Genomic DNA, 16,361 nt, shown 5'->3' on the forward strand with positions numbered 1-16,361 from the left:
ACAATAAAAGGTGTGTATGTCGAAAGTGCTCTAAAAAAAGGCGGAGCTAAGGAAGACCTCTAGTATTTGTTTTTTGGTTGAAAAGGTTTGTTCAACTCTGGCCCAAAACCCCCCCACTAAACTACTATCACCGGGTGCAACTCCAGGTTCCATATAATGCACAGTACCTATTATGTTAAATTACATTCAATTCAAGACTGTCGGCCTGGCCGTTATTCAGGACAAACCAGTGTTGTTATAAATATTACTTTTAATCATTTTGGTGTTAATTCAATAGAGGGTACCAAGCCTGTGAGAATAACAACAAATGGATGACAAAAGTCTAACACTCTCTAGCCTATATAAAAACAATGATATATATATATATATATATATATATATATATATATATATATATATATATATGTATATATAGTTATATCTGGTCTCCAAGTCTTTGTTTAATAGACTATTGCTACTCGATCAGTTTGTGTTTTTACACACGTGGACGTTTCCTCTAACTCAGGGGTCTTCAACCATTTTCAAGCCAAGGACCCCTTAGCACAGAGAAAGAGATGAAGCAGGGACCCCCACTACATATCGTATAAACCTTTTCCATAGATTTCATAGATTACATTTCCTATTAATATCCTAACTGCCATTTTCTGCAAATGTTCCCCCATCACACAAAGATTTGGCGGACCCCCTGTAGTTACTCGGAGGACCCCCTTATTGAAGACCCCTGCACTAACTGCTTTATTTTTTAGTAGACGGTAATATGCTGCGATAATTAGCCTAGCACGCAGCGTCAGCCCGCTATTCCGCTAAGAAATGCTTTAGCTTCGTCTAAACCTGCCGGTCAGCTACCCTACAACATCACCACAAAGCTGGCAGCAAAAATAGATACTTTTTTTTGTATAATTATTAGGCTTATTGCTCAATACAAAAAAAGATAACACTCCTTAAGAGATATGTGTATTAGCTGGTCTCACATGCCCAACAAAACAAAACAAAAAACATGTTAGCAGGCTTGCCATTTACGCTAGGAAAATTCTCTATAGGACAAAAAAAGTTACGTTGACGCTTGCTTTGCAGGTCTGTTTTACATTCCCAGGGCGTGAAAGCCGTGTTGTTGGTCGAAAACAAAGTGCGTACATACAAGTCCGGTCCTGTACATAGTGGTACTTCGATACCGTGCTTTTCTCCCGGTGAGATGAGAAAAGGCGAAGGCGTCCTCTGTACTCTCCCAGCATTTAGTGCGACGTCGTTCCAGTCGTTTGAGTTTGACATGCGACTCGCGTCCGCTGTGTTCCCGATGAAATTATATTACCAGTTTTCTCTCCGTTTCCGCCGCTTCCTCGCGTGTGCCCTCTGTGGTCGGCGGGACAACGGAGGCTCGCTGTGAACAGGCGTGTTGGAAAAGGTTCCGTAGCTCACGCGTTTGTTTGTTTTGTACGAGAGGCTCATGTTTTGGAATACGTCGTGTTGTTGTTCCTGTGTTCACATCAGAAGGTTTAGAACCTTCGACTCTGTGGAACCGTGTGATGTTGTATTTGTGTGTGTGTGTGTGTGTGTGTGTGTGTGTATGTGTGTGTGTGTGTGCGCACGAGTGAGCGTATTACTATAGTTGTGAGGGGGTTGGGAGTTATGCCCGATGTGTGCGTGATAAATGACACGCAGCAACAGTAGCCGAAGTACAAGCTCCCACAACTCGTCGCAGAGAGGCACGTTGTGAGCTTGTCGAACGCCTATTTTGGTCTTCAAAAGTTCAACATGACAAATTGTATATTGGCCTATATATTGTTTATGGCATTCGTAAAATTGTCCAACTAACTATGTCCTACAAGTATAGTAATACAAACATACGTGTGTGTGTGTGTGTGTGTGTGTGTGTGTGTGTGTGTGTGTGTGTGTGTGTGTGTGTGTGTGCGTCTGTGTGTGTGTGCGTGGTTGTTCAGTAGACACACAGGTCGGGGAACTTCATCTCGTAGACGGGGACAGACTGGCGCTGCGGGTGACCGGCGGTGATGGACACCACTCCAGATGGACTGGGAGGAGGTCTGGACAGAGGAGGATGAAGAGAGGGATGAACATAGATGACAAACTATAAAATAAACAGTAAGACTCCCTAATCGTGAGATAAGCAACCGCCAGGTCGCATGTTGTTGCATTTTGTTTTAAAGCTCTGGGCACACGCACGCACACTTATCTATATACCCCTTGACAGATTCATGTTGAAAAAGAGCAACTTACCGAATTGTAAGTTCGAAGATTTGGGCCAGTCTGTCATGCAACATGTTGGCCTGAAAAAAAAAAAAAAAAAAAAATCACATTAACACTTGGGGAGCCAAACTCGTTCAGGGACGAGTTATGGCCACTAGGTGTCCCCCTGCCACAGGAAGTTATCTCGTTCACACACGAGGCAACAAACAGTTAACTTTTTGAGACTGCAGCTGCCCTTTGCATGACCTGAGTCCATTACGTCACCCAGTCAGTGCAGGCAGCCCCTCTAGGGAAGACATCACGGAAGGATTAACATTGCTTTAGATTCTACTTTGAAACATAAGAACGGCTTTATCTAAGAATGAAGTGAAAACAGCCCCATGGAAGCAGAGAGATGATTGTTTTCACGGCGACACTTTACCGCGATTTTACCACGATTTTTGGATTTTAGTTTTGCGAGCGTTTGTAAACAAATGGATTATCCTCCTCAATCTTCTCTGGACACGCACGCACGAAGCTTGCGAGGCACGTCAAAACAAAGCGTAAGTCAATGGTGGCAGCAGCAACAGCTATAAATGTTATAAACCTTAGCAGCCCATGTGTTAAGCACTGTATCATTCTGAAACATTCTGGAAGTATGTTGTCTCAATGTCATCAGTTGAGAGAGTAGTGGGAGGGTCCTTTGTGTCTTTAATATAATCATTCCATTTGTACACTCCATGCTATGAATGGCACAAGGTGTCACTTGGAATTGGATGCATAAGACATGTGGTCCTCTAAAGCAGTGGTTCCCAAACTTTTCAGGTTGAGACCCAACAGAGAGATTAGTCGTTTGCCCGGGACCCAAACTAGTGAAAATAGCAGATGATGGATCTACAGGCGCACACAATGTCTCTTCACACCACTACTTATTCATTAACTCTTATTCTGCTTTGAACGTTCCTGTTCGCCCCAATTTTAACGAGTGAGGCGCGCCAATACGGCGCTCGTTCGTTTACCTCGTCTGATGACTGTAAGCTGATGAGGGGTCGTGCCGCCGTGTACTGTAATCACATCGCGAGCAGTGATGTTCTTAAAAATCCATTATGCGTTTACATCAACGGAGACCATTTTGCTTCCGTGTTGATTATCTCAGGCCCTGGGGCTTTGTGTGCAATGTGTCTTCCCATTGTATGGCAAGAGGAAGCGGCCACATTCACATTAATGGCATTACGCCCCCCTCTGCTGGCTGGCCTGCGAAAGCGCAGCCTGCCAGGCAATATAAGGCAAAAAAAAAGAAAAAAAAAAGTCTCTCAATCTACTATAACGTTGCAAAGGTAAGCCGCTTTTTGATGGCGCCAGACCCAATAAATAAATAAATAATCTGGCAGTAAGAGAGTTAATATATATTTTTTAATTTCTTACATTTGTTTGTTTCATAAAAAATAAAACATTTATATATATATATTATTTTTTTTAAGGGAAAAAAAATAAATGATCTGTTACCCACAAATGGGTCCCGACCCACTGTTTGGAAACCCCTGCTCTACAGGGACCTACCACAGGTCACTGACTAGGTCAGAGAGATGGAGGAGTAACTCTGAGGACCCCCTAGGGGTCCCGGACCACCTGTTGAAATGAGGACCCCTGTTCTATCCTGTTAGACCCCAGAGCTGCAGGCTTGTGTTGGAGAAGGGCTCAGGGTTGCTGCAGTGACGTGCGTGTGCGTGTTTTCGTTTGCGTGCGTCAGTGTTGATTTCGTCGAATAAAACTATGACGAAAAATGTTTGTCGACTGCGTTTCTTTCACTGACGAAAACGAAATTACGCTGTGATGACTAAAACTAAGACTAAACATATTGACAATTTCGTCAACAAAATAAAAAACTAGACTAAAACGTTAGGGAGGGACTAGAGCTGAAGAGAGTCATTTTATGTTTGGTTGCTCTCAGATGTTGCGTGCTGAAAATAGCCGATCTGCAAGCTCACAACGCGTCGCACTGCGACGCGTTGTGAGCTTGTAGATCGGCTATTTTCAGCTCACAACCAAGTGTAAAATCAGTCACTACGATGCCATCAAGGCCTGCCAAAATACATTTTAGTCGACTAAATCAACTGTAGATGTAGTCGCCTAAAATCTTATGATATTTAGTCGACTAAAATTAGACTAAAACTAATACTTTTCAGGTGACTAAATTATGACTAAAACTAAATTATATTTTATTCAAAAGACTCTGACTAAAACCAAATCAAAATCTGCTGTCAAAAACAACACTGGCGTGCGTTGCGGTTACCTTGGACTCGCAGTGGGCTGCGATCTCCTCGAACGGAGCTTTCTGGAACTTCTCGATCACCTGCCGTCTCTTCTCCTTCTCCAGCTCCTCCTGACCGGCGGTGTCTGGAAAGAAACATCATCACGTGTTACCACCACATCTTCACGTGTTACCATCACATCTTCACGTGTTACCATCACATCTTCACGTGTTACCATCACATCTTCACGTGTTACCATCACATCTTCACGTGTTACCATCACATCTTCACGTGTTACCATCACATCTTCACGTGTTACCAGGGACATGCTGGGCCCCTGATTCAGCCCGGGAAAAAGAGTTGGAGAGGCCCTCATTGCGTGCTATGGGGCTTAAGCCGTGACATCATTTTGTAGTCAGACCTCCAAACAGATTTATTGTCAATATGTGTCCCTCGCTATTTCAACAGATCCGAGACAAAAATAACAACTAAAGTATAATTCTACCACTTTCCTGTCAACAAGAAAGAGAAGACTAATTAGTAAATAGTAAAACTAAGTTCTCCTCTGCCTACAAAATGATGTCAGACTTAAGAGCCCCTATACTCAAAGATTTGCCATTTCAGATCATGACAAGTGACAAGCCAGTGGGCCAATTACATGAGTTATATTTCGTCGTTGTCGGGTGGAAACCTTGTATGTCCAAAACCATTTTAAAAATGGAACAAAGGCAGACATGTTATTTTTTTCCTACTGGCCCACCTGGACCGGCCGGGAATGAACCGGCCGTTCGGGAGTTGCTTTTCCCAATGGCCAGCACGTCCCTGCGTGTTACCTCAGAGTTAGGGATGGGACTAGAATCGCTATTATCGTTTATCGTGATAAATAACACTCACGATAAACGTATCGCGGAGATTTAACTTTATCGTGATGTCGTCCTCCGTCATGCACTGGGATCAATTCACTTTTTATTTGCCGAGCTGCATGTCCGCGTGTACCACTTAAACCCTCTATAATTGGTCAAACGGACCTGTGGCCAAAGAAATTGCGATACTACGACCTCAATCGACATCCTCAAATGGAATCAAATGTGATAGCAATGTGTGAGAGCAAAACACATTTTTTTTTTAGTTAAAGTTGTACTATGTAACTTTTTTTATAAAACAAATCTTAAAATTCTCCTAACTATTAAATCACAAAAGTTTTAGAAGATCCGCGCCGTGAATTTCAGCCTGTAAAGCCTTCTCTATATGTAAACTGAGATCCTTGCCGTGGACCGGATCTCGCGCCAAAATTGCGTCATCACACTACCGGCCAATCACAGCGAGGGTTATACAACTGCCGGCCAATCACAGCGCATCTTGAAGTGGGGTCGCTAATACTCGCTATGGCAGCCATATTTGTTGTCGCCCGTTTGTACCATCCCTTCTCTAGGTAATTTCGCCTACCAGGCAGGGTGAAGGAGTCCGTATCTCTGGAATTACTGAACGCACAGGAACAAGGGACCCCTTAAAAGATAGCTCTCAGCGAGGTGGAGGCAGACGCGGGGGTCTGAAGGTACGAAAAACGGACGAAAGACGCGGACGCGACCGCGGTTTGCTATAGGGCTAATGACCACTAGTTGGGCAACTTACACAGTATGGCTTTAAGTTTTGTTTTGCAGAGAACTGGAGCTACAAAATGAGGTTTTGGAAATTAACTTTGTAGAATGAATGAGAATACAAACATTAAAAAAAAAACAGCTTTAAAGGTCATATGACATCAAATCTTTTCATTTTTAGGCTTTTTTCATGTTTCCTGACCTCAATTACAAAAAAAAAAAAAAAAAAAAAACAGAACTTTCAACATTTAGTGGGTTTTCTGTAATCTGTAGTGTTTTGAATAATTAGGCTCAGAGAAGTGAGTTCATTGGCCTCTGGACGTACGCATCATCGTCCAGGGGAGGGTGTGGGTTTATCACCTTTATCACTTTCTGTCACTGTGTTTGTACCGTTCCAATTTACGTGTTACCTGTTACTTTCCACTGTGTATGGTTCACATTTTTACCATCAACAATTACAGTACCACTGTGGTTGTTGCGTCCAAAAGAGACGACGATTAACTCTCCCCACGCTTTGAACGTTCACGTTCGCCCGATTTCGCAAGACCTCTCCGCCAATACGGCGCTCGTTCGGTTCGTTCGTCTGATGACTGTAAGCTGATGAGGGGTCGCGCGGCCGTCTACTGTAAACACATTTTCCGCGGTGATGGTGTAAAAAATCCATTATGCGTTAGATCAACGGAGAACAATTCACTTCCTTGTTGATTTCCTCTGGCTGTAAGGCTCTGGGGCCAGTGACTGGTCTTCTTCTTCTTCAACACATAACAGGCAAATTCACATTCATTCTCGCATGACGCCGCCCTCTGCTGCCTGGCAGACCAAAGTGCACTATTGCACAACCAAAAAAAATAAAAATAAATAAATAAATGTCTGTCTGTCTGTCTATCTACTATAACGTCGCAAAGGTAAGCCGCTTTTTGATGGCGCCAGACCCAATAAATAAATAAATGATCTGGCAGTAGGAGAGTTAACAGGAAAGTTCCTGAACTACGACACCTACAGGAATCTAGGTATAGTCAAAATGCAACAGAACAGAGAGAGAACAAAATCCTGCCATGGCTCACTGGAGTGGAGTTTTCAGTTTTAATTGTATTATTCTAATACATGTTAGAGGACCAGGACGAAGACTGGTATACTAAACGCAGTGATTCACTCTTTCCTTTTATTCTCTAATGCAGTCTCCAAAGCTGTCCCAGACTGCAGCTTGCAGCTCAAAGCGCCAGCCCAGACGAGGTGACTCATTCCTCCCTTTGTCTCTCTGCTTTGTTTGATGAGCTGAGCCCAGTTCAGCTGCCAGCAGGCAGCCATGAACGAATACCTCATGTTTTACTTAACCCATTTAGCCTGGCCTATTGAAACATAGCAGATATACAAGCTCACAGTGCGGCACTCGCGAGCTTGTAGATCTGCTATTTTTGAATAGCTAAAGCATAAAATAATTCCAGGCTAAGGAGGACAAGGTTGCTTTTCGCCCTCAGGTCGTCTTACTGGTATATATGTCACAGTGTTTTTGAGATTCAGTGAGATTGAGACCCGGAGCGCTAGTTTTTGGGCGCGAGGTGGAGCAAGTGATGACTCCTTCCGGGGACTGACTAATCCTACAGGGTTAGGTTTAGACATAGTTTTACTGAGGTTAGGGGTTATCATTCACCAGGTTTAACATTCACCAGGTTAGCATTCACCAGAGTCGGCAATTTAGCATTCACCAGGTCAGCATACACCAGCGTCAGCAGGTTAGCATTCACCAGCGGAACAATGAGACATTGGACCAATGCCATGGCACCAGCTCCTTCCAGGGACCACCCACAGAGGACTCGACAGAAACAGAACACAGTACTTGCACCCTCTGCTGGCCCAAACGATAATCACACTCACAAGTAGACTTAAAGCAGCAGCAGCAGTTATACAGAGGTGTTTGGCCCCCTGGCCCTGAGCGTCCGACCTGCCTAGGTGGAAGAGACCACGTCTTCCAGCTCCCGCCTGACGTTGTGTGGGAGCCCAGACTGCTCCAGACCGTACTGAATAACCGCTAGCTTGCACAACGTCTTCATACTGGGGCTGAAGTCTAAGACGTGCATGACAGAGCTTCCTACAAGGATTATACGATCTCCCACCACAAAACAGCACCTGTGAGAGTACCCCAAGACCGGGCCTTTCCCCTTGGGAAGCATCTTCTTCCAGGAGAAGGTCTGGGGGCTGCATCTCCAGACTGGCTGATTTGGATGGATAGAACGGCTCTGGAAGCTCTGGAACGGATCCTTGGTCGCGACACTGCATAAGTACAGCTCCTCATTGTAGGCAAAGATTGAATGGATCAGGGGGCATTCTTTAGGAAGCCGTGCAGAAGGCAGCGTGCTCTGCCAGCAGTTGGTATCAGTGTCTAACACCTTGAGAGTGTAAGCCCTCGAGTTTCCCTCACATGCAAACAGCTTTTTCCCAATGACGGTGGCAGTCTGATATGATGAACCAGACAGGGGAGTGCCTCTGGCTTTAATTACTGACCATACCATTGTGGTGGTGTCCAACTTGTAGACGTCATTAGTCCATGTCTCGTCTCTGTGTCCTCCCCAGATATAAATGACCTTCGCAAGGCCACAGATTGAGTTTCCGGACCTCGCCTTTGGAACAGTCCCAGACGTCTTGGGCTTGAACCACCTGTTAGTGTCGACATCGAACGCATAAAGCACTCTTTGCTGCTTTTTACTTTCGTGGCGCCTAACCACGATCAGGATGTAGACTGTACCTTCTATCAGCACAGCTGTGTGTCCCCTTTGCACCCAGGCAGGCTCGCATTCTCCAACAGTCGTCACTGAGGCTACCTTCGACCAGCACAAAGATACAGTGTTGAAGACGTCCACAACAATCTTATCCATGTACGTCCCACGGTCAAATTGCCATACAAAGGAGTACAGCTTAAGTCCCACCGCCACTGTGGCATGACCTCCCTTGGAGTTTGATCTTAGAGCCAAGGTCCAGCGTAACATCTCAGACAATAACACTAGTGTTTATCAGTTTGGATTAGCCCTGTCTCAAAATAATGCTCTCCTCTTCTGTGTGCTGACAATTACATTTGCACAGTGGCACGAACACTATGCAAAGTTTAGCCAATCCACAAAGTCGATGGCTGCGGCTGCTGCGTGTGAACGCTTGCAGCTCAAAGCGCCAGCCCAGACGAGGTGACTCATTCCTCCCTTTGTCTCTGTGCTTTGTCTGATGAGCTGAGCCCAGTTCAGCTGCCAGCAGGCAGCCATGAACGAATACCTCATGTTTTACTTATCCCATTTAGCCTGGCCTATTGAAACATAGCAGATATACAAGCTCACAGTGCGGCACTCGCGAGCTTGTAGATCTGCTATTTTTGAATAGCTAAAGCATAAAATAATTCCAGGCTAAGGAGGACAAGGTTGCTTTTCGCCCTCAGGTCGTCTTACTGGTATATATGTCACAGTGTTTTTGAGATTCAGTGAGATTGAGACCCGGAGCGCTAGTTTTTGGGCACGAGGTGGAGCAAGTGATGACTCCTTCCGGGGACTGACTAATCCTACAGGGTTAGGTTTAGACATAGTTTTACTGAGGTTAGGGGTTATATCATTCACCAGGTTTAACATTCACCAGGTTTAACATTCACCAGAGTCGGCAATTTAGCATTCACCAGGTCAGCATACACCAGCGTCGGCAGGTTAGCATTCACCAGCGGAACAATGAGACGTTGGACCAATGCCATGGCACCAGCTCCTTCCAGGGACTGCCCACAGAGGACTCGACAGAAACAGAACACAGTACTTCTGCCCTCTGCTGGCCCAAACGATAATCACACTCACAAGTAGACTTAAAGCAGCAGCAGCAGTTATACAGAGGCGTTTGGCCCCCTGGCCGTGAGCGTCCAACCTGCCTAGGTGGAAGAGACCACGTCTTCCAGCTCCCACCTGACGTTGTGTGGGAGCCCAGACTGCTCCAGACCGTACTGAATAACCGCTAGCTTGCACAACGTCTTCATACTGGGGCTGAAGTCTAAGACGTGCAGGACAGAGCTTCCTACAAAGATTATACGATCTCCCACCACACAACAGCACCTGTGAGAGTACCCCAAGACCGGGCCTTTCCCCTTGGGAAGCATCTTCTTCCAGGAGAAGGTCTGGGGGCTGAATCTCCAGACAGGCTGATTTGGATGGATAGAACGGCTCTGGAAGCTCTGGAATGGATCCTTGGTCGCGACACTGCATAAGTACAGCTCCTCATTGTAGGCAAAGACTGAATTGATCAGGGGGCATTCTTGAGGAAGCAGTGCAGAAGGCAGCGTGCTCTGCCAGCAGTTGGTATCAGTGTCTAACACTTTGACAGTGTAAGCCCACGAGTTTCCCCCAAATGCAAACAGCTTTTTCCCAATGACGGTGGAAGTCTGATTTGATGAACCAGACAGGAGAGTGCCTCCGGCGTTAATTACTGACCATACCATTGTGGTGGTGTCCAACTTGTAGACTTTATTAGTCCATGTCTCGTTTCTGTATCTTCCCCAGATATAAATGACCTTCGCCAGTACACAAATTGAGCTGCCGGATCTCGGCTTTGGAACAGTCCCAGACGTCTTCGGCTTGAACCACCTGTTGGTGTCGATGTCGAATGCATAAAGCACATCCTGTCTGTGCTGCTTTTTACTTTCGTGGTGCCTAACCGCGATCAGGATGTAGACTGTACCTTCTATCAGCACAGCTGTGTGTCTCCTTTGCACCCAGGTAGGCTCGCATTCTCCAACAGTCGTCACTACCTTTGTCCAGCACAAAGATACAGTGTTGAAGATGTCCAAAACAATCTTATCCATGTACGTCCAACCGTCAAATTGCCATACAAAGGAGTACAGCTTATGTCCCACCGCCACTGTGGCATGACCTCTCTTGGAGTTTGATCTCAGAGCCAAGGTCCAGCGTAACATCTCGGACAATATCACTAGTGTTTATCAGTTGGAATTAGCCACTTCTCACTCTGTAAAATAATGCTCTCCTATTCTGTATGCTGACAATTACATTCACACAGCGGCACGAACGCGATGCAAAGTTTAGCCAATCCACGAAGCCAATGGCTGCTTATTTTCCTAATATCGCAATACCGATCGCACTGATAGCAGCTCCAGCCCAGCCAGGAACCACCCTGGTCAGAATACCCGATGAAAACGGCATGAACCTACAGACACCGGAAGTGCTGCGGTTAACGAAGTTACGTCATGCGTTGCAGTCCGTTTACATAAAGATTGGTGTCCTTTGTCAGAATCCATGTTGTTGTTTGGATATTGTTTATTACGAGCGCAACCGATGGGTCAGGAGAAGTAGAACAGTTTTTTCGCCAGCGGGGAATATGAAAAAAACAATAACATCCGATGAAATTCTCCCAGCGGAAGTAGCACTGTTTCATGCCGTTTCAGCCTATGGTCTTGACCAGGCTTTTCTCTTCGCAGATGAGTAAGCCTGGCTACGCGAGGCTAGCCAGGAACTAGAATAGCTCAACGTGAGGTCCCTCAGGGCTCTGTGCTAGTTAACACTTTGCTAGCCCGGCCGTACTTAACCGTAGTTCCTTTTAAGGCTGAGGTAGCCGGCCGGACTTTTCCGGACTAGGTCATTAAAAATTCCGTGCCCTCTCTATACAGGAGGAGCCGTTAGCGTAGCGTTTCTCTGAGTCTTTTTCGATCAAACGAAAGTTGAAATCAAGGCTTCACAATGACTGGATTAAATGTGTTTAGGTCGCTGTGCGTGGATCGTGGACTTAAATCACTTTCGGGCGCCGTTTTTTATCTCTCGTTTTCCTTGGGTCGCCCCACGCAAATGAATGGAGGACTCGCCCTGCAAACTCGTTCAAGTAGGTAACTCCGGACCTCTACTGGTGTAACTATATACACGTAGCGTATCATTCGGGTCATTGTTTTTTTTAAACATGTTTAAAAATAAATAGAAGATTGATCGGCAGTACTTGTGTTCAGGGGTTTCTGGGGGGGCTAGGAAAGTGTTTAATGTCTTTTCGCTGGAAAAGACATTAACTTTTTCGCTGGAAATGGCCGATCAACAAGCTCTCAGCGCGTTGTGTTACGACGCGTTTTGTGACAGTGTAGATCTGCTATTTTCTGTCTAAACCTTTCCCCGCAATACCGACGCTGCGGTTTAAGTGGTTAACATATATGGCCCTATCTTGCCTAAACTCTATAGCAGGGGTGGGCAACATTGATGATGGAGAGGGCCACTATATTTCCACACTCACTCGAGGGGGCCACAATGCCTATACAGTCAAACATAGCAAAACATGCCGATCTACAAGTTTAAAACGCATCACAGTGCGAGACATTTTGAGCTTTTAGATTGGCTATTTAAGCCAAGATGAGCATAAATGTGTTGCTATTTGTTTCAGAGATAGTATCTTGTCATGTAAAGTGTTTTAATGACAAGAGTATTGTTTTGAGCGACAGGGCAAAAAGGGAGATGTAGTTCTTTATCTTACCGATGGCTTTCTTCAGGGTCTCAAAGGTGATCTCCTCCGCGAGTTGAGACTACAAGCGTAATGAAAGGATAAACACAGAGTTAGAAAAATATGATGGGACTTAGGTATTATTCACATCAATGCAAAAACAAAAGCAGAATGTAAGACAGAACGTGGGTTATGTTTGTTAACTAAGTAGCTTGCAGCTCTCGCAGACACCTTAACTCAGTGACTACAGGTGGGTCGGGGGACAGCCACACTGTTTTCTTTCCTTTCCTTTATCTATGGGTGAGTACTGATTCTGCAGAACAACATTTTAGAGCAAGCTATGCCGAAGCTATGCAGCGCGGCACCGAGTGCCGTGATGCGAGCTTAGTAGATCTGCATTTATTTATTTTTCATTGTGAGAATTTGTGCACGTCTTTGAACATTTTGACCCGATTCTAAATGTCTTCTAAATCCTTCTTCGAAATCAGTGGTTCTCAAAGCTTTTCATGTTAAAGACGGCCAAAATTACATGTATTTGCCAGCGGCAATACTCACAATCAGGTCTACAAGCTCACAGTGCGGCACTCGGTGCCGCGCTGTGAGCTTGTATATCTGCTATTTTTGAATAATTAAGAGATATTCACAGCATTATTAATATCGATGTATTACCTGCTTATTGTAAGTCGCTCTGGATTCAAAGCGTCTGCTAAAATGTCAAAATTATAAATTGTAAATGAGTTGGCTATGGCGGGGTCCCAGACTCTCCATCAGGAGCTGTTGCAAGGCTAAGTCAGGTCTGGTATTGTCATGTCAACACGTGGCCTCAGTGTCAACGGTGGAGCTACAGTACCTTCTCTGGCAGGCTGCTGGGCGAAAAGTCCACCTGCAAGGAGATGGTGTCCACGAAGCTCTTCCTCCTGGTCAGACGATCTTCATCTGTAGACACACGGGGACACACATTAAAACATGGGCTGCCATTGCTTTGGTCATTCTATGTGCTGTAGAGCGCCACCGTTCACTTGCGCTTTATTTCGAAGAGCCCCGGAAGTCACGTGAGTGCGCATGCTGTGTAATGTGACGATTTTTAAAATGGAAGTCAATTTGTTTACAATCGGTCGCAAACCTAAAATCCTAGCCGGCCCAGTGTCGCCGTGAAAAAGAGCGGCTCCCCGCCTTCTTGGCGTTCTGGAAGTAGATTTCCAGGATAAAGCCGTTTCTTTGCACCAGCAATGAACCGGAGTCTACGGTTATGGAGAATAGACACTCCATGATGCTGGCGGCCGAGTTGAATGATGGGATATGTAGTGTTTTTACTCCCCAGTCCAATACCGTGGCACCTGTTCACCTGGTAACCATGGCAACAGTTAACTCATCTGTGGACGAGATAACCGCGCCCAGGCACAGCGCCACCCTGCCCCCATAACTCGTTCCTGGACGTGTTTGGCTCCAAAAGTGTTCACACATTGAGTCGGCCGTGGAGTGCTGGAAGAGAACTCAATCTCCCATGATCCTTTGGGAGATGACGTCATCAGGAAGTGAATACCCTCCGTTGGCTTCTATGCAATGCTCGGCCGTAAAATGGCTTTATCTCGGAAATCTATCGTCAACTAAGTGACGTACAGTCGTGGTAGCAATTTTGTATTGTCCATGTGAAAGAAAACATGTCGATGGATATTACAAGAATTTCCACAACATGGATGGACACGATCGTGGCTTCCGTGGGCCTCCAAAATAAGGTGCAATCAATGGAAAAGCATAGAAAGTGTTAATCGTATTTTATCAGAGCAAAATCAGGTTTTCACTTGGATTCACCACTGAATCGTCCTTCAGTCGATGACATTAGCCCATCCGGGAACTATGCGCAGACTTAAAGAGATTTATTGGTGGTTATTTTATTCAGTAGCGCGACTGCCGCTAAAGATCCCATAGCCCGCAGGGACAACTAGTGTGTCACGATTATAGCCATGTGACACGCCACAATTGAGAGCGTTAAACAATTTAATTATGTTCCTGTCGCTGAACATTGAAAGTGTATTTCTGTTTAGCTTTGGAAACAACTGTTGCACAGGGCAGGCATGTATACGTTTCATGCTCAATTTTGTTCATGCTTTTTTTCCCCTTCCTTTTAATGCACAATTTAAGTAACATGCTTTTTTCCACCCCTCTAAAAAGAGTAAAAATTTTGAACAAGCTTCATGCTTTTTTCAATACGTGCACAATTGTGTTGCTTATCCGCTAGGTGTGTGTGTGTGTGTGTGTGTGTGTGTGTGTGTGTGTGTGTGTGTGTGTGTGTGTGTGTGTGAGAGAGCGTGCGTGCGTAGCCCTGCGCTCAGATAGGCTACCATAGACATAGAAAGGTAGATTCTCTGGCTCTGGGGCGTTGGTAAAAAAAGATAGGCATTTTTTTACGGAATTCATCCGTGTGTGTCACAGAAACGGAAGTTTGGTAGACTAATCAGAGGCCTGTACTCCCTCTTTCCCAGAGGCACTTGCTTTGGCAATGTAACCGTTTGTCTCTTCATGCCAATAAAGCTCCTTTGCATTGAATTGTATGTCCCGGAAAAGAGACACTGTGATGGCCAGTAGTCACTTTAGCCCCTTTTCCACTGGCCCAACACCACACCACTCCACACCACACCACCCACTTGTGCCAGGTTTTCCATTACAAGGACCTGGGTAGAGTGGTGTGAAAGTGGTACTAAACGTGGTACTAAAAAGTATCCAATCTAGAGTAGGTCTGAGCTAGGCCAAACAGGGCCAAACACTTAATAATGACTGATCACTCACTGACTTTTTATTTAGACCACCAGGATATAGTTGCAGTACATGATAATAGATTCTATTGTGTTATAACCACTATTATAATCTCTAATAGTGTATTAGAATTATCATAATCACGGTTAAAAGGGTAAATTTGTTTCTTACTTTTGTGAAATGTAAAAAAAGTGTAGATATTTCTATGTGGTGCAGTGTGGTGCAGTGTAGTGTGGTGTGGTGTGGTGCTAAAGCTGCACTCGAAAAGGGGCTTTTGAGTGGCAGCGTGCCTTTCACACTTCAGCACTTCCACCTATCCTTTTTTAGCAGTTGCTCCAATGAACCGCAGCGTGGGATGATGTATCTAGCTTTTTATATCCATGTAGGCTACAACAACCGTCGCACTGCTCTCATGAGTCACAGGAGTTCCATATTGGAAAGAAACCAATTCAGTGCAGCCCAGTGGTTCTCAAACGTTTGGATTTCAAGGACCAACACAACTCTGAGAGTTGCACAGATGGAACCAAACATCTGTACACTCTCAGAGTTACAGACCCATAAGGGTCCATTTGGAACCCCCCCTCAAAGACACTTTGGGCGCTTCTCCACCAGCAAAGAACCGGTTCGGGTTCTTTCTCCCGCCTATGGGATGAACCAGAGATGAGCTTTTCCACCGAGAACCCAGTTGGCTCTGAACCGTAAAAGTTGGTTCTGAACTGGAACCACAAAATCCTTGGTTTTTGTGGTTCCAGAGCCAAATCCTTGGCTCTGGTTCAATCTGGTGGAAACGCAAGCCGGTTCCCAAGAGCGAACCAAGGTTCCCAAGAAAGTTGAACTGGCACTGGTTCTGGAACCGGTTCTTTGCCGGTGAAAAAGGCCCCGAAGACACTTTGGGTGCTTTTTCCATTTGGAACCCCCCCTCAAAGACACTTTGGGCGCTTCTCCACCGGCAAAGAACCGGTTCCGGTTCTTTCTCCCGCCTATGGGATGAACCAGAGGTGAGCTTTTCCACTGAGAACCGAGTTGGTTCCCAACCGTAAAAGTTGGTTCCGGGTCAATCTGGTTGAAACGCAAGCCGGTTCGCGGCCGGTTTGCAAGAACGAACCAAGTTTCCAAGAAAGTTGAACGG

At 45.4% G+C, this 16,361-nt stretch overlaps 1 protein-coding gene across 2 annotated transcripts in view; it reads right to left on the reverse strand.

Moving 5' to 3' along the window:
* Nucleotides 1-429: 429 nt before the first annotated feature.
* The window catches only part of efr3a (EFR3 homolog A), a 180,662-nt gene continuing 164,730 nt past the window's right edge, over nucleotides 430-16,361 (reverse strand). For both annotated transcript variants that reach the window (XM_080726909.1, XM_080726908.1), the window contains 5 exons: nucleotides 13,329-13,414; nucleotides 12,512-12,560; nucleotides 4,475-4,578; nucleotides 2,233-2,282; nucleotides 430-2,039 (listed from right to left, as the gene is read on the reverse strand). In XM_080726909.1, coding sequence (XP_080583035.1) covers nucleotides 1,934-2,039; nucleotides 2,233-2,282; nucleotides 4,475-4,578; nucleotides 12,512-12,560; nucleotides 13,329-13,414 — 395 coding nt within the window. In that variant the 3' untranslated portion in view covers nucleotides 430-1,933. The remainder of the gene's footprint in view (nucleotides 2,040-2,232; nucleotides 2,283-4,474; nucleotides 4,579-12,511; nucleotides 12,561-13,328; nucleotides 13,415-16,361) is intronic.

The sequence above is a fragment of the Nannobrachium achirus genome (assembly GCF_963921795.1).
Source record: "Nannobrachium achirus genome assembly, chromosome: 5".
NCBI lineage: Eukaryota > Metazoa > Chordata > Actinopteri > Myctophiformes > Myctophidae > Nannobrachium > Nannobrachium achirus.